The 21,178-nt window shown below is 39.5% G+C and overlaps 2 protein-coding genes across 4 annotated transcripts in view; one reads left to right on the top strand and one right to left on the bottom strand.

The window, feature by feature from the left end:
- Nucleotides 1–10,935, top strand: part of ROCK2 (Rho associated coiled-coil containing protein kinase 2) — a 104,337-nt gene extending 93,402 nt beyond the window's left edge. For all 3 annotated transcript variants that reach the window (XM_018920833.3, XM_030236262.2, XM_050972529.1), the window contains one exon: nt 620–10,935. In XM_018920833.3, the coding sequence (XP_018776378.2) occupies nt 620–623 (4 nt within the window). In that variant the 3' untranslated portion in view covers nt 624–10,935. The remainder of the gene's footprint in view (nt 1–619) is intronic.
- On the bottom strand, nt 1,708–19,022 carry SLC66A3 (solute carrier family 66 member 3). Its single transcript, XM_030236257.2, has 7 exons — nt 18,880–19,022; nt 16,726–16,808; nt 16,212–16,281; nt 15,540–15,597; nt 14,247–14,367; nt 13,068–13,109; nt 1,708–11,227 (listed from the first exon to the last, which is right to left on the bottom strand). The coding sequence occupies exons 1-7, from the start codon at nt 19,020–19,022 to the stop codon at nt 11,139–11,141; spliced, it is 606 nt and encodes a 201-aa protein (XP_030092117.1). The 3' UTR covers nt 1,708–11,138.
- Nucleotides 19,023–21,178: the final 2,156 nt, after the last annotated feature.

Genomic DNA, 21,178 nt, shown 5'->3' with positions numbered 1-21,178 from the left:
TTACTGCTTTAGAAAGATCCTGCTGTTGCAGTGATCTGATTTGTCCCATGGCTTAATTCTAGATGTATTGCAAGTAGCTTTAGCTTCTTTATAGACCTCAGGATCTGATCATTTCACACATTGATGCAATCTTATATTTACACAGAAAAAAACCTAAGTGTTAAATGCCAAAGAATTGTTTTAGATGGTATGTGAGATATGTCTCAGCTGTGTAACAGTGGCACTGGGGCTGCTCCTCTGCTGTGTGCTCAGAGAACTGAGGAACCAGCTCCTGCAGAACTTAACTGGCTTAGTGTTCACAGTAATCAGCATTATGTTAATTAAATATACTGCATCTTTGTGTATTAAAAGCTTACTGATCACTAATCCTTTAGAAGTAACTATTATACTGTGCATATTGTACTTTACCCTCATGTATTGCAAGGGGGTTTAATTGATTTGGAATTACAGTGTGTAAGGATGTGCTATACTAAAGCAATGTTGCTGTTGGATGCAGAGGAAAGGCGCTTCTCACAAGTGCAATGATGAACCCATCTTAAAGGAAGACTTTGAAGAAGTATATTTTTGTCAGATTTACATTTGTTGCATTTACTGACCAAACTTCCTGCTTCTTTTTCAGCTAACTGCTTTCCGTGAATGCAGACACAGTCAAGGTGATAATTTTCTTCCCATTACAGCAAGACTGAAACATATCCCAAAATATATTAAAAATATATATTTTCCTGAGAGATTGTGCTATATATATCAGAGGTTTACATTTTTGCTGCAATATAAATTACTAATCTCTGAAGGTTTTCCTATATTCTCCCAAGTGACTGATCAGTTGAGGAATGGTTGGTAAATAGTCAAAGGATATGTTAGGTAACCTTTTAAACTCTGTTCCACAAAAGCTTTCTTGGCAAGACACATACACTACATTTCATAAAAGGATCGAGAGGAATGAGTATTGCAATGGAAGAAACTGACTTTCAGCTTTCGTAAAGATGCCACCAGCACGTCTGCACGTAGAACCGGAGGAAGATCCACCATAGTGATATAGACTGCATCTGTGAGAAGTGACCATTAAACTGTGTAAATATATTGTACTGTAATACTGCAAGAGGGTTTAAAAATCTTTCCACTTTATTTTTTTATGCTTATTAATCAGATACCGTTACTTATTGCAGTTGCAACTATGCACTTGTATAAAGCCATAATGTTGAAGTTTATATCATTCATACACATCTATCAGAAGCTGCATGTCAGTGTTCAGCAGCTAGTATAGGTTTGAAGTATATACTAGTTTCAGCTACATCATCATGGGCAGTCCCCTTCTACCTGTCTAATTGCCTTAATTTAAATTTTTTTCAAGTTTTTTTTTTTTTTTTTTGCCCATTCTTTCTATTTAAGGAAAGAGAAAGTTTACCAGCTCTTAGGATGCAGTTTTGCTTTGTGGCAGGAAAAATAGTGCACTATTTTTACACCTATTAAATATATCAGTGTCAACCTATTTTGAATGTATATTGACTGGTTTTAAGGGTGGAGAAGTGTTGGTTACAGAAACAATGTCTGAGAGCATGGGATTTACCAGACCATTTGCTTGTACATGTAACTGCTCATCCAGCCCTTTTTACAAACCTCAGTACTCCTTATTGACTTATATTAACCCTCATTAAGTGCTATGAAACTTCATTTTGCCTTGTTTTTGCATACTCTCCTAGATGTGGGTTTGTTTTTTGGTTTTTTTTTTTTTTATTTCTGGAAAATAAAAGAATCTGTGACTATTTTTACATTTCACAACACAGTATCTGAGGACTGTCACAAACTTTAAGAAAAGTGAAACATACTGTAGATGTATTTTAAAGTTTTAATCTGGTTCTCTAGCACATAGCTGTAGGCATAGATAAATAATTCAGTAGTGTGTTTTGAGAACTGATAGCTGGGAAGAAAGGGCCTCAGAGGCACTTATTCTGACTTTTTTTTTAAACTTGGAGTTGTACAAAAAATATAATATATATGGGCTCATTCATGATGTGTTCATAATTATCCCAGAAAATGCATGTTTTATACAACTACAGTATGTGATGTTAAACATATTGACAGTAAAACAAATGTAGTCTCCTATTTGGTCTCTTTATATATATATAAATATATATATATATATTTAGAATATATATATATATATAAAATATTGTGTGGGAGTGCAGTAATTTAAAATATGATCTAACACTTCAATGAAGGAGGACATTTCACTTTAAAATTTTGTTTGTTTGTTTTTGTTTTTTAAAGAGTGTTGAAATGTTTGGAAGGATAGGACCATGTTTTATTTAACACTATCATGAAAGGTGGACTTGGAAACACTGAAATACTGAAAATTAATAAATATATTTACATTTTGTAACCTCTACTACAGCTCAGCTTAACAAAGCAAGAATGTATTCAGTCTTCTATTTATGTGCTCACAAAGTAAAATGTTGTTTGTGAGTTCTTAAATTCAAAACTAAAACTTTCATATAATTTCTGTTAGGTATTATAACCCAGAGCACAGCAACAGTGGTTTTTCCCTGCTTATTTTGATTTACAGAAGTATGGTATATTTTTAGGTAATGCAGATTTGCATAGAGTACAACATTAAAAATGTATACAGTAAAACTGTTTCCATTCACTGAATGCATAAATATTTTATATATATATATAAAAATTGTTACATTGTGGGAAGTTCTATCCTTTTCTGAATTGGAGAATATTATATATATATATATATTTTTTAAATAAACTATTTGAGTAAGGTAAAATAGTTTCTGAACTTGAGAAGCTGGTAATTAATTGAAATATTTAAATATAAAGATAACTACTGCAGCAGATATGGGAAAGGCAAGGGCTGCTCCAAAGGCAGTCCAGCAAAGGCTGTGTGTTTGGAGAAAGGGCAGACTCTGGGGGAGCTGTTTGGCAGCTCTCCACTGCTGGGGCTGGATCCTTTGCACTTTCTCTCCTGGCTTGCCCTCATTTACTGTGAATCCACGGGGCCCTGCTTTGTGTGACCTTTTAGGAAATGTACTATATGATAGTATTTGCTAGCCCTGTGTATGAATTCCATGCTTGTACAAAAGGTCCTTAGCTGTACGGACAGCAGGCTGCGCTGAGATGGAGTCGGGGAGCAGTGGGGTCCTGTGCTCTGCCCTCTGCCCAGAGCAGAGCTAACTTAGCACAGCTTCCTCAAGGCCAGTGGGCTGAGGCGCACTGGCTTTGTACCCAGGACACAAAAGGCAGAGCTGCTCTTCTGTTCTTCTCCCTTATCCTGCTGTGAAATGCAAACACCTCTTTAATGCTAGATCCTGGAGTATGTGTTGTTTCCTTATTGTCTAGTGGAGACCTTTTAATATTTTTGAGAGAAGGGATATTCATGAACTAAGGAGTATTTGTCTTGAAAGTCACTGATGTTTTAACATTTTCTTTTTGTTGCAGGCTTGTCCGCAGCAAACAGGACATTTTTATGGCCTTTATTACCTATAGAAAATTCTCTCATTTCAAGTCCTTTTGTCTCATAAGAGTAAACAAGTGGTATAGCCAAGCTGCAGATTAATCTTCTGGAAAATCCAGGGGTCAGACTTGGAGCCAGAAGCTCAAGGCACTTGTACAGAAATTGCTCCTCAGTTCCCAGTGCAAGAGCTCACCATTACAGAAGGACAATGGTAATTCCATTGGAATTACCTTGTCAGGTGTCAGAAAGAGCTTTCTGCAATAAGATTTCCACTTCTGTCCTAGTTGTATGCTGCAATTCCCTACTTCTTGTGGTCCCTTCCGAAGTGCAGCCCCTCCAGCACTGCCAGCAACCCAGCACCAAGTCTGCTTTTAACTAGAGGAAAACTATGGTGGTTCTTGTGTTTCTGAGCATGGCATGATGCTGTAACCAAAAACATGACATAGAATCACAGTAGGATGTAGGACTTGGAAACATGCAAGAGGTTTGAGGATCTTAGCAGTGACAAATTTAAAACATCACTGAAATTTTGCTTACTTTCTCTTACTGCCTCTGGAAAACACTGAACCTCTTACATTTTGACAGGCATTCAGTGACTCTCTGAAGGCACCAAGGCCAGGAAAGCTGCCAATGAAATTATGTGCTTTTTCTCTTTAGTTTCTTTTTAGTATCTAATGTCAAGTGATCATTAGAAATGTGTGCCTTTCTGTTTGTAGTCTTACAATGTATTAATTTCCCATCTAGCTTTGATAGAATCATCCTTAGAAGAGAATTATATCTTTTGGTCCCAAGTGCCTTTACCATCCTGTGCTTGTGAGGTTGTATTTGGGATGCTGCTGTGAAAAGGTGGAATTTAAATGAAAGCAAACTTCTTACCTGCATTGCTCGTACAAACCCTTAATCACCTCCTTATTCTGTTTTTGAGGCAAAAGAACAAACAGTACAAGGTCCAGTTCAGTGAACTGGAGTATTTCAGTCTCCTCCACATTACTGGATGGTTTGCCTTGACATTCATGTTAAAATAATGATTAATTTTTTTTTCATGTAATCATAGAATATATCAAGTTGGAAGGGACCTATAATGATCATCGAGTCCAACTTTCTGCTCCTCACAGAACTACCCAAAACTAAACCATATGACTAAAAGCATGATCTAGACACTCCTTGACCTCTGACAGGCTTGGTGCCTTTTTCAGTGCATTACATTTTTTTACAAATTATCATCTCTGCATATAGTGCACTTTAAATTGAAAACATTATTTTTTATTTTTTTAAGATAATCTTCTGAATAATTTAAAATAATTTTCTGAATTATTTAGGGTTCTATCAGAATCCCAAGGATCACAGAGTTTGCCTGCTACTTTGAAGTATCCCTCATGAGGGTGGGGAGGATTCTTCTTTCTAGTCTCCATAAAAGATGTTGATGGACGGGTTCTGAAAATACAATTTGTGTTCGATGTTGAAGTTGCCTAAAAATTGGGCAGGTGTACATACTCAGACATTCTCATCTGAGAAATACGCAAGTCTACTGCAATGTGTGTGGCAGAGAAGAACACTCAAGACACATCCAGCCTAGTTTTCCCCAGAAACTACTGCAATCAATGAAAAGCTGTAGCTGTAGAAACATAGCTCTTAAGAGGTGGAGATGTAGAGAAAATAATGTATTGGCACAGGGCTGCTAATTACCAGGTCTTATTAATGAAAACTGGGGTTTGGAATCTTTTCCACTTTGTAGGCAGGAAGCAGTGTTAAGAAGCAAGGTAAGAAAGCGACATTACTACTTGATATTGCAAGAGTGAAGCCTTGGATTTGACTGCAGCAGCTTTTGCTCCAATAATCTTGTAGAAGCTGCAAGATCAAAGTGAGCTTTCAAAATGAAAGTCATGGTGAAAGGTCATGAAATTTCCATTATAGGTGTATGTGGTCCTGATACCTTAAAGGACTCTGGAAAAACACATCATCACCTTGAAAAGAAAGGGCAGAGAGTCCAATAATGTCATGTGCCTGCAGCCCTTACTTGTTGGAGGAGCTGCACAGAAATGCTTCCACAGCCAAGACAGCTGCATGGGATGCTTCAATCTTACCAGCACATTTTAAGTTTGAGGCCTTCAGTGTTTGTTCAGAGAGGTGTGCCTGCTTCTATGCATTGTCTTATATTGTCCCTGCGGGCCTCATGTCATGTAGTTCTTGTCATTGTCATTGCTCTTTGGGGTGTTTTTTGCCCAGGATGCTCTTGCACCACTTGGTAAGCATGGCTATCCAGCGATAACTAGGCTTGTGAGATCTCAGCCAGTCCTCTTGTCCTTTGGATCACCAACTGCTTAGACTTTGGACACTGAATTGCCAAGTGAACTGGTTGAAACTTTTTTTTGGAGTTACTTAAGATGTTAAATCCCTTAATCATTTTAAGACTGAAGAAGCCGGGTACCCCACCTGAGGTCTGAGCCCTCTTTCATATTGGCTCGCCTTGCACTGCCTCTGACCTCAACTGGTCCATTTTCTGGTAGGCTCTTGGAGCAGGTCTTGGAGCTGGGTGCAGGTCTGGCTGCAGCTTCAGGACTTGAATCTGCTTGCTGCATCCCATGATCTCAGGTGTCTCTGTGATGTTTTCCAGCATATTACAATCCCTGTGTCCTGGGGGCCACTGAGACTCAGTAGGATCTGCATAGCCTTTAGTCCAATCCATGCCGTGGGGGGAGGCTCCCCTGCCAGCTCTGTTCCGAGCTACAGCAAAGGGAGTTGTATTACTGGAAGGTGGGCATTTGTGCAAACTAAAAAAACCAACAAGGTTGAGAGAGGAAAATACCCATGAGCTCAGAGAGTCCATGAGGACTGTAAGTTGTGCTGACAGTGCATTTCATGGGGGAAAAAAAAAATCTCACAAAATAAGTCAGACTCTTCAAAGACCACTCTACAGGATCTGTATATAGTCAGCTGTTCAAAGGTGAAAGAATTTTCAGTAATTATTTAAAATACGCTTAATAGAAGCTCAATTCGTGTTTCATTAAGATTTACCTGACAGAGGTAACACTGAGGCATAGGATGTGTGTTATTCCATTTATGGTTTTCATATAGTATGAGTTGGTACTGCTGGCCAAAGCCTTCACATTCCAAAGCAGAAATCTTGTACATTCCAGAGAAGGCATATGCACAGATGACTTGCAATTATAATAAGGTAGTAAGTAGAATTGATTTTCAGCATGGAGCCATGTTACTACACAGTTTGGATAAGAACCATCATTAGCCAACTTAACTTGTCACATTTTAGACTGTTGCAGGTTCTGTCCTTTACATCATTTTCCAGAATACTTGACAGATAAAAGGTGTCTGCCCTCTTAAAAGCTCCCTCCCTGTGAGTCAGTGATGCCACATAAGGCACAGAGGTACCTGTTTAGGCTTCTGACAATTTAAGAAAGTTCTAAGATGAAATAATGAAACAAAATAGGGTATGAACAAAATTGTGACAATTATTTAAACTGTTCTTCAGTTTAAATTAAATTTAATCTATTTTAAATTTAATCTAAATTAAATTTAAAACTATGATGTAAAAATCTCTTATTTTACCCCTGGCCCAAAGATTGAATTTTTTTCCAAGACAGAGATGGTTGCCCCAAACTACTGCCAATACAGAATGGAATACTGACACCTTAAACTTGAAAATGACTGTATGTCTGTCTTGCCATTAGGCAGGAAACACCTGAGGTTCATCAGGACTCAGGTCTGTGAGGCTGGCAAGGGCTTGTAATTGCATCCATCACAAGTGATGATCTATCAGATTCTTACAGTGATGTTCGCTGTGCCTCCCAGGCACCTGTTTGACCTCAACAGTTGTCATCACTGAGAACTCTGAAGTGTCCTGGAGAACCCTGGCTCAAAATCTAGCAAATTAAATTTAGTACAAACCAAGAACTTTGGAACATCTTATTTTAAGATTTTTTTCAGCTTCCTCACTTTCAAAAGTGAGACATCCTTAGACCATTATTAGTGATGAAGGTGACATTTCATGTTCTGCTTCATACATAAATATGAATTTCAAGTATGTAAAAATTTGGAAGAGAGTGGAAAAACCATCCTGAAGAGAATTTGGAGGGAAGTCATTATTGTTTATCATCAGGGAAAATATCTGGCTGGGAAACTACCTCATTTCAGTTATCTCCACATCTGTGGAGTTCATTTATAATAGTTCCTTGTGTGGACTCAGCTGTTATTTCCTTTTTTTATTTTCCCCCTATTACATATGTCACTAAATGGAAGGTTGTTTGGTGGAGGAAGAGTAATTTTACCTCATTTAAAGAACTGAGTGAAGGCATTCTATAAGACTGGGGCCACTCAGCTAATTCTGAATTACTTTTTCCAGAGTCAAACTGCACTAAAATCCAGCTCTCGACCTGCAGTGGCTGGGGCTGTCACTGCCTGCCCACCCCACTCCTTTCTCTTGTGTTTCAGTAGATGAGCAGAGCCAGGATCAGGAGCAGCCACGGGCACAGTTGTAAGGCAGACAGAGGTTCGGGGGTCAGGCAGGGACAGGCACACCTGAGCAGTCCAAGCAATTGCATTCCTTGCTGGACTGGAGCAGCACAAGGAAAGACATCTCTCTCCACACGGAATGCCCAGTGCTAAGGGAGGCCCATAGGGTGGGGAGAAGATGGGTTTGCATTTGTGTTCGGTGTTCTGTTCACTGAGGACAGAAAAAACAGGCTATATACCTTTTCCCCTATTCACATCCATGTCCAGACCTGCTGTCTCTGGACTCAGATCCTCATTCTTTCTACAGTAAATCTCATGGTAAATGTTTTCTTTCTCACACAGTTGAAGTGAGCTTCTAGCTTACCTGCTGCCAAATCCAGTCACAGTTCCTCACAGCCACTGCTGGAGGTACTTGGGGTTATTTAGTGGACTCTACTGGAACTCAGAGCTTGTCTTCTCATAGACAAGAAGACTCAAAGTTTTTGAAAGCCCCGGCAAGATACACACTTTGTCAGCTAGGGCAGGATAGGTTGTGTTACCTTGTGAGCATGTTGTGAACTGGTACAATTAGACACTGAGTGTGTAATTCCACACCTGTACAGCATCTGTGAATAGAGTTGGATTACTTCCAGCCCTGTGGACAAGAGCTGCTTACTTGCTTACACCTTCTGCCATTAATTCAAGATGCTTTCCCTGCTTGCTTTTGCCCTGCTGCTGCATTACACAGCAAATGACCTCCCTGTTTCCACCCTGATACTGGTGAATGACCAGTTTAACAAGATTTATCCTGCCTGTGTATTTGTCTAAAGCTGTTGCCTTTAATCCAGCCACTGAGAAGATTATTCTTTACCTACTGGAAACCGCAGTGTCTGCGTTTTCGTGGGGCTTGCCTGGAATTTGAATGTGCCTCTGTTGATGAAAGTTACTCTCTGAGAGAGGAAAGAGTGTTAAACTATTTACTGCTAGTTTCTGATTTGTTCCATATCTCTTGCAGCTTGAATGAACTCATGGTCCAGCTTTCCAAGTCCACAAAATTACTTTACCTTAAGTTCATTAATTACACAGCTTTATTTGTTTTCCTCAGTCTTTTTTTCCCACAGGTTTCTAAGGTGATTTATTCAAAATGCGTTAAGTAATCTATTAAGAACTGTTCTTAAGTGCATTTTCAGTATTTTATGATAAAAAACCATCTTGAGGTGCTGATTCTCAAACCAAAAATGGAGCAGCTTCATCTTGCTACAGCATCACTCAGGAGTGTGAAAGATGTCAATAACAGAGAAGGTTTGGATTCCATACAAACCTTTCTCTTTCAAGAAAAGGCTTTAATTAAAAAGCTAGTGTGTTTTTTTCATTTTAAGATGCTGGAGCTCTTTAGCATTTGGCAGGTCATTATTCAGCCTGATGCTTCAGGTGTTAAGGTGAAAGCTGCCCATTTATGACCTGTAATGAATATTTCATTTTCTCTCCATATATGGAGAGAACAATAAACAATAAAAACTCAAATGCAATGAAAATTAACTGTAAGAATGACACTATCAATCTTGAAGAATAGCATTTATTAGTATCACCTGAAAAATGTATCACATGCCACCTGACACCATTTAGACCACTTCAGATACTTTACACAGCTTTAGTAAAATCAGAATGTTTACAATTAATCTTTCAACCAACATAGAAAGACTTAGACTTTTTATTGGAGCAGTAAAAAGAAGCTCATCTTTGACTTGCTCTCAATAACGTGGGATACATGAAATCACTGCCCACAGACACATCTCTTCCCAGTCCTTCCCACTAAAATTTAGAATACAAAGGAGCTGTTTTCTGCTGGTGAATGCTCCAATTGCTGCATGCTCACTGGAAGAAACATCTGCTTTTGCAGATCCCTTTGCTCCACAGCAGTCACACAATTTAGAATGTTATGAAGAAAACCTGCCTCAAATGAAGTCAATGCAGTCTTCCCATAGTTTTCAAGAGTGTTGGGATCAAGGGTGCCTAGGTTTTTACATGCCAATCAACAGAATACCATAAGAACTCTTGGAATGTTGTATCTTTTAATTTTGGGGAATGTAATGATAAATGAAGGCAAGCTGTATGATTACTAATGTAACTTTTGGTTGTGAAGGCAGTACTTTCAAACCAAAATCCTCTGTTAATAGTTGTCAAGAATATCCTTTCCCCCTTTTTACTCTAAGTACTATAAATTTATTAGAATTTCTGAAGTAAAAGTTTAAGTGAAGTCTATGTTCTTCAACACACTTAGCACTGACAGGCCAAAAATTCATGAACCACAGAGCAGTATCACCAAAACCTGACAACTGCAGGAGATCAGTCTGCTGAGATGGATCAAGATGCACACGTCACTGTCAGTATGGATGGTGTTTGGGAATTCTGGATATCATTCCAGGAACTTTTGCTTAAACAGCATTTTTAATTGTTGGCCACAGTTTCATCAATTCCCATTCTTTCTAGTCCCTGCTGTTCCCAAAATACTATGTTCAGTGAATGAGAGCTCAGGTTGAAAAATGATTCATAGTTGAGTTTTTGCTCTCTTATCCAATAAAAACTGGGTATACTGAGGAAAGTGACTATGGGTATCCTGTATCAGCTGTATAAATTGTACTATTTAAGTGTTGCATGTAAGTGCTACAATCCCAACTGGATTTGTGATTTAGTAATTAGAACCTTATTCTGGATTGGGCCTTGACTCAGATTTTTTTCATCCTAAAATACAGACAGTTAATGTTGAACTAATTGAGTTGCTTGCAAGAAGAAGACAAACTTCTGTTGTGGTTTTACAGTCTTGCAGAAGGACAAGTCAGTATGTTGGTGCAAAATTGATCATGTATAATTACAGAAAATTGCTTATATGTAACCAGAAAGTACTGAAGTGATACCAGAATATATATACATCTAACTATGAAATACCTTGTAGTGAAAAAATCCAGAGAAAATGTGGTATCAGTGAAACTTGTCTGAAATGACCAATAAAAATATGCTGCTTAAATTAAGTATCTTATCAGAATTATTTCTAAGAGAAAGTAAGCATGAATGTACTACACTGTAAGTCTGTAAGTACTGTAAATACTGTAAGTATGCTAAAGGGTAAATATTAGAGAGAGAGAGCACTTCCCCAGTCTTTGAAGAATTCTTAAATTTGTTAGGCTTAATTATATATTTTTATGGTAATTATATGTGTGCTGATGAATGTCGTCTAATCAGTCTTTTTAGTCTTCTTGTAGTGCAGGATTGTGGCTGTGACCCAAATATTGAGAATGAGCATTACTATGAAACGGATGAGAACTAAAAGAGAAAAAAATATTGTAAGCATAAATCAAAAAAATCAACTGCTGTTACAACACTGGTTTGTAAACTTTTGCTGGTGCACACACAGGCTGGTTCACATTTGGAAACTTTTCAGCTAATTAGTTTTAATTACCGTGTTTAAGAATCCACACATTCTGAGCATGAATCCAAACATTTAGCATTTCATCACTTTCAGAGATAGCTCAAAATTAGACACTCCAGTACCTTTAATTATTTTGTAACCTGGAGAATAGTACAAGCATGAGAAGCCTCATATAAATTTATATGCACACCAAAAGTTAAATTCAGAGTCACAGCTCACATGTGCTTTATAGTTGCACGTGTAATTTATAATAAAGGAATTACTCTCTACTGCTATATCTTAAGTTTAGATTTCAAGAACACAGGAGATAATTTTATCTGTCAGACTTTGATGATAGAAAATCTGACAACTGAAAAAAACAGTTTTTCAGTACCTTTTTAAAGCATAACAGCACAGTACCTCTACCTGTGAGAAGGTATTTAAAGTATAGGTATGTCTGATGTCTCTCTGGCAGGTGGAGTATTCACAGAAATGTACACAAAACTTTGTTTCAGAACTATGTGATATCTGACAGTTTCCTACGTGTCAATGTGTCCAGTGTTGCAACTTAATGGGAAACATTTTCCATTAGAGCAGCACAGCATCAGTGTTTGCTGCTGGCCTTTCCAAAGCGGATGGTGCTGTGTTTCAAACAGCAGCTTTACCCAGCAGCAGCTTTGCTTTCCTGGTGTTTCCTCCCTCCCCACAGCAAACCCCTCCCTCCCCCTCAGTGTAAATGTGTAGCTGTGGGTGACGTGGACTCAGTACCTGACCCTGACCAAATCCCTGCATGAGCATTTTGCCAAATCTTTGGTGACCAATTAACTGCACAGCCCCACAAACTCCTTACCTTGGCAAAGAAAAAGCAGCAAGCATGGGGGTGGAAATGTGGGCCAGAAATGGGACTTCCCCTTCCAGTGAAAGACCCACTTGCAATGCTTGCAAAGCTACAGCTTTACTGGGCAGCAGAGGCTACTTAAAAATTACAAAATCCATTCAAGTGATGTTTCTGATGAAATAGTTTTGAATGAGAACAAGGAACCACCAGATGAAGTATAAAGGGATTGTTACTGTTCTTGCATCCACCAAGCCTTGATTTTGACCAAATTACTGAAAAATCTGTGACATTCCCTAGCTCTTGTGGTTTTCTCAGGATGGTAAGAAGCTGTTAAATAAATCTGCTTTATAATTTGCTGGAAATTATATATTTTAAGTCAGTTTTAAAAAATTTCTTACCAGTCTACAATTTCATGTTCAGCCCGTCATAAACTTTCTGAATGCTGGACCTAAAACTGTTCACATACTAAACTGAACTTTAGTTTTCTAGAAGAAATTTTCAATTCAAAAAGCTGTCAGTAAGTGAAATACTTATTACTCATTCAAATCTCATTCAATTATTACAGGTTTTTTTAAGTTATATTTTACTATATTTATTTATTTATATATTAAAATAGTACATACTTTAATACTTTATTCTGCTATTTTCAGAATTAATTTTGTAGTGCTTTTGCCATTTGAAAAAAAAGCCTTTTGGACCAGTTGCACCACATGACAAGCATAAGCAGTTTTCTGGCTTTTTTTTTTCCTTGATGTCTTTGCCTGATTTGTAATCCTGTGTAACTCCTGCTCTCACCACATTAACCTATCAGGTTCATGGTTTGTTCTTGTGAGACATTCTAAGTGTCTTGCAAAACAACTAAAAACTACTGTGGCAGCTGTTCCCTGGAAAGGCAGAGAATTCCACACTTCACTCACCTGCAAGATCTTTTGTAGTCATTAGAGTTGTAATAATTCTTGCTGTAAATGGAATGAATTCTGATTAGTGGAACACATAGGACACATTAATACTTCTAAAAAAATTATGAAATATCTGTTTTTCAACAGAAGATCATCTTGCACAAAAATATATACTGTATATATACTGTATATACAAAAATATATACATTCCCACTTTTAGTGCGTCCACTCTTCACTTTTTTGGCTTTGGAGATCAAGCTCTCAAAGCTGACTGACAATGTATTAAGGGTCTTTTTTAATGAGAAAATCACAGATCTAATTAGAATTTTTACATCTATCACACTAGATTGGATGTGCTCAGTTTATTGCTTTTCTTTCTGTTCAGCCCCTCCTTCAGGAGCTGACAGTGAGCTACACCCACAGTTGAGTTAGCATGACTTAACCATTGGGAATGTTCTCATGCCTTCAGGTTTTGCAAGTACAAGGAATTCAGCTTCTCTTCCCATAAGGAACCTAACTGTTAATTATTTCACACATGCAGCAGAGTAAAAGCATTTATAAAGTTTACTGTTGCTGTTCACCACAACTTCTAATTACTGACTTTTTTCATGTAGAAATAGATCCAGCATCACTGGATAATGAGTTTTATAGTGAGAATATTTTAAATGAGTTTTGTGAAGATGCAAAAGGAACTTCTGACAAACAACTGTTCATGCAGACCACTGGGGAATCGCCACATGAACTCCACAAATCACTGTTCATAAATTCCGTCAAGAAATGTAATTATAAGTAGCCATAGAGTTAAAGGCATTTAGCATTAAGTGTGTATTTTTATTTGTAGACAGCTTTTCAAAATTAGCATTGTCTGACTGTATACCTGAAATTTTAGCACCTTTTCAAGCTGGACCACTAGTACCTTTATTAAATCATAGAACATGGAAAAATCTTCCTCATAAAGACAGCCTTTCAGTTATTTCAGTTTCAGTTCTCTTGGTCATATTCACACTTTAAGTCATTGGTTTTATCCCTGGTGTCAAAGATAAAGCTTGTTTTTAAGAGACAGCGTATTATGAGTCCCAGGCATCAGCACTGAGGGAAAACCAAGGCAAGATCTTTGCCTACTATGATTGAGTAAAGACCTATGAAAAAAGGAACTAGGAGAACTCAGTACTTCACACCAAGCTGTCTGTAGCTTACCTGCAGAGGCGTATACAGACATGCCCCAGGTCAGGGCGCTCGCTTGTCCGGAATCTTTGGTCTCCCTGAGGTGCTGCAGCTGAACCAGCTTGCTGGCTGCACTGATGAACGTGCACATATTCTGAAAAGCAGGTGAAAAAGAGAGAGAACCTCTGCCTCTGCCATGGTATTATCTGAATAGGAGTAGCTTTTTCATTTAGAATTTTAAAAAAATTACACTTTTCCAGTATTTGGCAACTCAAGTGCTTCAGCTTCTTAGTAAGGAACAGTGAAGCAAAAACTGAGAGCTGCCAGAAACAAGGACTCATTTCTGAGGCACTGCCCAGCAAGAAGCTCAAAGAGCATAGTTGCTACTGTTTGTTGACAAATGCTTGACAGAGGCAAATGCAGTAAGAAGCAAAGAAACAAAACAAGCTTCTCAACCTGCTCCATAAAACTGTTTATAAAAGTCAGCTAAAATGAGACTGACCTAGTCTAAACAGCAAGGTTAATTGAGACCATCTGTTACCATTACATCTGGCAAACCAAACCAAAAAGGAATGAGAAAACTGACAAAAATGTGTGGAAAATTAGTCCAATTGGAGGGAAAAAATAGTAACAGGAATGCACTATTCACTCAGCCCCCCTTTTAAAGGGGATTTTGCAAAGGCAGCAGGTAGAGAGGACTCCACACAGGCCTTTGTGCCATGCCTGGATTTCTGATGCAAGTAAGGATCAGCACAGGACTTGGAAGTTTTTCTCCCTATCTGTATCATCTTTTGCATTAGCAGTTGCTGTTCATCTCAATTACTTTTTTACTTTCTCTCTCCTGCTAAGAAAAGACCATCTTTAACCTTTGTAGGCATTATCAGATTATATTTTTCTTGCAAAATTGTACAACTAAAGGGGAAAAAAGAAATATGTCACAACTCCTGTTTCAAACGCTTGGATGCTCTATTCTCTTCCTCTTGTGTTAAAGGTTTATTGGTTGGGATTATGACATTAGGGCTAAAGTGGCAGTAGAATTTCAACATTTCAAGTGTTTGCTAGTTTTAATCAAGGCACCACCAAGTAAAAACATATCTCAGAACATGCTTTTTTTCCTGATGTAGAGTCTCTATTTTTGGTGCTGTTTTCCAGCTACTTGCAAAAGAAAGAACCTGTGTCTGCAAACTGGCTGGTTATTCTGAAAGCTAACCAAAAAGATTAATACTTCCAAGGACATATATAGGAGAGAGTCCACTAATAAATACTTCCAGAAAAAAAAGTAATTTCATGTGAAGATTTAATTTCAGACAATCATGTAGCACTTACCATGGCCAGGTCTATTATCCACTTCTTCAGTGTTAGCATGTACCAGCCCACCCAAAATCTTATATTACATTAAGTTTCACAGCACTTAAATTATAGGATACAAAGTTCTCAAAACTGCCTGAGGAATAAGACTTTGTAAACATCTGGAAATAATCTTATTGAAACTTTTTAACAGACTATACAATCTAGATAAAACATATTAAGAACTGGTTGAAACACTAAGTGTTCCTATTTTTCACACTGTCTTTGGTCAAATAGTGTCTGTAGTTTCTCAAAACCTGCTCCAAAGCACAAGATTTGAGATTTAAACCCAAGTCCTATTTAGAAAAAACCCAAACAGTGCTGTCTTTACTGTAAGTACAACCTGCGTGGGTAGGAATTTTTACAAAAAATTAAAAAAAAAAATCTGTCATTTCTTCTCTGCATCCCTGTAGAAAAGATGTGAATTAAGAATTTAGTTTAATCTTTATCAACTATAAAGCTTACTTCCTGCAGAGGTTTTACTGTGATCCCAGAAATCAGCATGTGAATGTGGCATACGTGTAGAGGGGTGCCTGAAAATGATTTACAATAGTAGCACACAAGAAGTGGTGACACAGCTGCTATACAAAAAACTATCAAACAAGCCACATTAACCAAACCTCCCCAAACCTCCCAGATTTCAAAGGATACACGAAAGCATAGAAAAAAGCTCGTCTCACTTTTCCACTGAAATGCATAATACAGCTAATGAGAATGACATCTGCAATAAACAAAAGGTGGCTCATCACAGAAAGGACTGAAGGGACCCAAACACAATCCTAGACAGTTCCACTGGGCACGAGGTCTGTGGAAACTCCTTTCTTACAGCTTTTGTCTCTCGAATGTGATTGATGACCAAAATACTGCAAGCTCCAAAACTAAGCTTTTCTTAGAGTTTGGAGTGTTTAGTATGCTTCTCTCCCATGTGGAGAAACCAGACAAAAGGATGAGTTTACACTGTGACTCTGTGTAATAATTCGGTTTTTCTCCTCTACCTGACCATCTCTTCCAATGGCATTTAAAAGAATTCAGTTATTATATGAGACGTTAATTCCCTCTTCCCCCCAACTCCATCACTGCAGTGGAGCACTGTACCTACATGCAGAGACTTGGAGTGCTGAACGAGCCTCATTTCATTTCCAAAATAATGGCTTGCAAAACTTACCTTGTGCAATGACGACAGGAAACTCCAGGTATGTCTCCAGGGGGTAACCATAATAGATCTGGTACCTCAGAAACACAAGGAGGCTGAACAAAGAGATACAAAACACGAGTGCACAGAGGGACACAAATGTCTTCACAACTTTTATACCATTTTGGTCATGCCAAAAGGCTCCAGATAGGTGTAGCCCTTGCTGTCAAACCAATCAAACAAAACACAGGTGCACAGAACAAGCCTGATCATTCTGTAATCTATTTCTGTTACCCTCACTGCCCACACTTCTTGTCAAGGCCTTTATGTCACAGTCTATAAGGCATAATTTTATTTATTGTAATTACTGAGAAAGAAATAAAGGCTTCCAGACCTAGGAGATACCTTCTCTCTGCAAGAGCCTCGGCATCTCCAGGATAACTGATTTCTTTATTTATGTCTGTAGTTCAATTTGTACATTAAGCAAGTTTTATAGGGGTACAAAATGTCTTCCAAGCTGTCTAGACTATACTGTTATGAGATTACTCAGTGTAGCTCTACTGGTCAGACTAAGAGTCTGTTTCTAAGTGCACCAAACAATGGCAATTTTCCTTCCTGCCATTCCACAATACAGTACCCTAAAAGGAACTGAACTTTTATGTTTTCTGTACTTCCAACTCTCCTGCAAGTCCATGGAGTCAGACAGAAAATTCAAAGCTGTAGAGAAAACAGAAAGGACTCAGAGCAGTTTTACATAAGAAAAAATATTATGGTTTCTGATGTAGAAAAATGGCAGAAGGAACAGCCTGCCTTGTAAGAAACTGGCTTTTGCAGTATTCAGAATTTAAATATCTTAACTTCCTAGAAATGCTATTTGATGTAGAGTCAAATCAGACTCCTAGCCACCAGCACCATGCTTCTGTGTCACCCCTCACACCTGGTCACTCTATGATGATTTCAGAAAACCAGCCAGCTTGTAGTGGTAGTCACACAGCTCCCTGCAACTGGATTCAAAGTCTTTAAAGGTAGAAGGGTAAACAGTCTACTAAACACAATAAAAGTTTCAAAGAGGATCAGAACCTGTAGTTGTGTGGGTACCGTGGTTCTCACACAGGTGCTGAAGAGACATTTCCAGCTTCTCCATGCTCATCTCAAACACTACTTACAAACCCTTTTTAATGCATACCAACGCACACAAATGATTGAAGTGTTGTCACCGCTTTTCGGCTGAGGCTGCGGGGTCAGTAATCTCTGGTGGAGCTCCAATGTGCTTCATCTACTCTGAGGTGTATTAAGGGTAAACAGCAGCAACACGGTGCTGTAGAGAGAGGCGGGCGGGGAGCGGCCACGGCGGAACCTGAACGATTCTGCACAGCTCCACTGAGAGCTCCGGTAAACCGGAGCTGTGGCCCTGCCTGGAGACGGGCACAGGCACCCTCAGACACACCACGCCGCTTTTGTGAGGGGATTTTTCTGGATGAAACCCTCTTTCCTCGCAGCCGCCCGGCTGGATGTTCTGCCCACCTCCACCCCCCGGTTCGGACCAGGCAGGGCTCCTCAAGGTGCTTTCTCTCTCTTCTACCCGTACTGAACGTGTACACCGAGCTTATTTGTATGTCGTTTCATACAATCCTCTTTAAGCAAGATTTAATAAGCGTAGCCCATGTAAGCTCATTACAGGCTCACAAGTCTTTGGAGTTTGACACGGCTTGTAATTTCCTTAAGGAATTATTTAAGTCTTACTGATTCGGGTGAGGGAAGCCTGGCTGACGAGTACAGCTACCTGCACCACGGGCCACTGAATAACCTAAACACAGGCTTACATCCTCTGCAGCTGCTGTATGCACCGACGTGCGTGGTCCGGGATGGTTTCGGGCAACTTAAAAAAGACGACCTTCCCTTTAAATAACAAAGCGGAATCACTAAACCTGGAAGTTTTTTAAAAGGTTGTGTGGGCTCAGCTGGCGGAGCTGGTCCTGAGCTCCGAGCGGGGCGATGTGGCACAGCGGGAGCGGGGAGTGCTCGCCGCCCCCAGGCCGCCCCTCAGAGCACCCTCACGCCTGACCTGAGCAGCGGAGGATGGAATGAATCCCTGGCTGCAGCAGGTGCTCCTCACCCCCTGCCGAGGGGACCCGCGGCTCCAGCCTCTGCTCCCGCCGCAGTCCCGGTGTGCCCCCGCCGCCTTACCCGGCCAGCTCCAGGAGGAGGCTGCTCAGGCTGAGTCCCCACGCCGAGCCGGCCCTCAGCACCGCCACCAGCTGCGGCAGCCTGATCACGGCACACACGGCCCAGGTTGTCAAGTGCACCAGGTCCAGCAGCCCCGGCGCCATCCCACTGGGATGGGGGAATCCGCGGAGCGGCGGGCAGGGTGCAGTGGGACGGTGGCGCCGGCGCGGCCCTCACGGAGCGCCCGGGACGCCCGCACTGCCCGACACGAGGAGGGGAGAGCCAGGCCCGGCGGAGACCCGCGGCCCCGTCGGGAGGGGCAGCGCCACGGTCACCCCCGGCCCGTGGGGCTGAACACTGCGGTGACCCGGGCCGCTGATTGAGGCCTCCCTACCTCTGATTCCCTCGGTGACCGGGCCGAGACCGTTCCGCTCCACGCTCGAAGTGTTGGTCCTGGAATGAGTCTGTTACCATAAACAACATCCCCGAACAGGGATGATGTGATGCTGTGCCGGCCGTGGGCCGTGTTCACCCCGCAGGTCAGCTCCGGCTTTGGAGCTGTAGGCTGCAGCTCAGTTTTCTCTCCCAAAGTATTTGAGTCCCCAGTGCTCCAGCGCCTGTGGTTTTCAGGTCACTCTCTCTGGACTGCTGTGGAACTAATTCCTGCACCAGGGATCGCACGGGTCTGATAGCAGCACTTTATTTTCTTAAGAATAATATGCAGCAAAATTAAAAGTTGCTAAATGCTGAACTTGTGAGATGATACCGAAATTGGCTGAAATAAACTTTTAAACGCAATTTGAAGTATTAGAAAGCAGGCATTCTTTACTTGTGGACAACACAGTGTATTTATTCTGTGTCCAGAGTGAGACAGACACAGCAGGGTTTTTGTTCATTATAACTATACATATTCATTAAAACATACTTCTTATTTAATATATAAATATCACTTTCTTAGAACTAATATGTGTGCATTCACCTCTTACTGGAAGTTTATGGTTCTGGAGGTTTATTGAGAGGGGTCTTTGGTGATTGTATTCACTGGATGCTTTGATATTATAGGTGACTTTCCCTTGAAGTTTTTCTTTGTGTGTGCACTGTTGTTTCTTGTTATATAAAATTCGTTAAAAACCCTGTAGGCCTCCTTATCTGTTTCTCCACAGCTGTGTTTATCATTCTGTGTGAGTACCTTAACATTCTTTTAATTTTTTTGCCAGTTAGTCTTTCAGCAACTTCAGGGGAGCTGAAAATTGTTATTCTTTAAGTTATTTATCAGAGGTTATTGGAGATGAAGTAGCTTCTCCAGAACATACACCCACTCACCATACACAGTTACATACAAAACCAGCAAAGTTTTTGTACTTCTCAGTTTGTCAGAACTAAATAAAGGTTATCCTAGGACCGCACATTTATACTGATTACACATGGACGGAATCTTGGCTCTTTTGTGCCTGCATATGGCCAGGACTGCTCTGACCATCAAATCTACACTATTAATTCAGAGATTTACCTAGAATGTAATTGCTTTAACATGAGGGTTATTTGCAGGCATAGCATTTCTTCTTTTTCATTTTAATTTTGATGAAAGTTTTATTTTACTATGGTCAATAGTTCTTAAAATGGCTTAAAACAGGTGTATTGCATTAATTCCACATACCCTTGGTGGTATTTTAAACTGTATTTCTAATTCTGAATTTGTAAATCACGTTGCCCTTTGGTAATTCAGTCATAAAAGGAAGCAGGTACGTAGAAGTACATAAAATCTCAAAACTCAGAAATAAATAGCCCCAAATACAAAATTCTTATGTAGAAACTGTGTTTCTGTTAATACAATTCAAAAAAATCAAGTTTTCAAAGACAATAAGATAAAAGAACAAAAGAAATTTTGGGTTTACCTTAAACTGTTCCAAGATTTTCTTGATAAACTGAGCTGTTGACTTCGTGGGAGCACTCTGTACTTTAAAAAGGTTGAGACATTGTCATACACGATGAAGTTATTTAAAGTTAGGTCTGAGGTGTAGATATGTCTGTCATTTCAGATAATCTGAAAAAGACAAATATCTAAGATAGAAGTTGCATATTTGCAATGCTGTGTGGATGCTGATCTAAAAAACCTATAAAATTGTCAGTTGCGTGTACTGCCTTGTACCTCTCTAGAGTAATCAAGAAGCTGAAATAACTTCAAACTATTAAGCAGGTCCATGACCAAAAAGGTCCCATTTTATTCAACCATTTTTATATTTAAGAAGATACTAAGTATTTAGCTTTAGTCAGCATTTTACCTTTTTAAAAACACATCCTGCTTTGCATTGCAAGTACT

This window comes from Serinus canaria, chromosome 3, assembly GCF_022539315.1.
Source record: "Serinus canaria isolate serCan28SL12 chromosome 3, serCan2020, whole genome shotgun sequence".
In the NCBI taxonomy this organism is placed as follows: domain Eukaryota; kingdom Metazoa; phylum Chordata; class Aves; order Passeriformes; family Fringillidae; genus Serinus; species Serinus canaria.
Note: the sequence above shows the minus strand (reverse complement) of the source record. Positions and strands in the feature narration are given on the sequence as shown.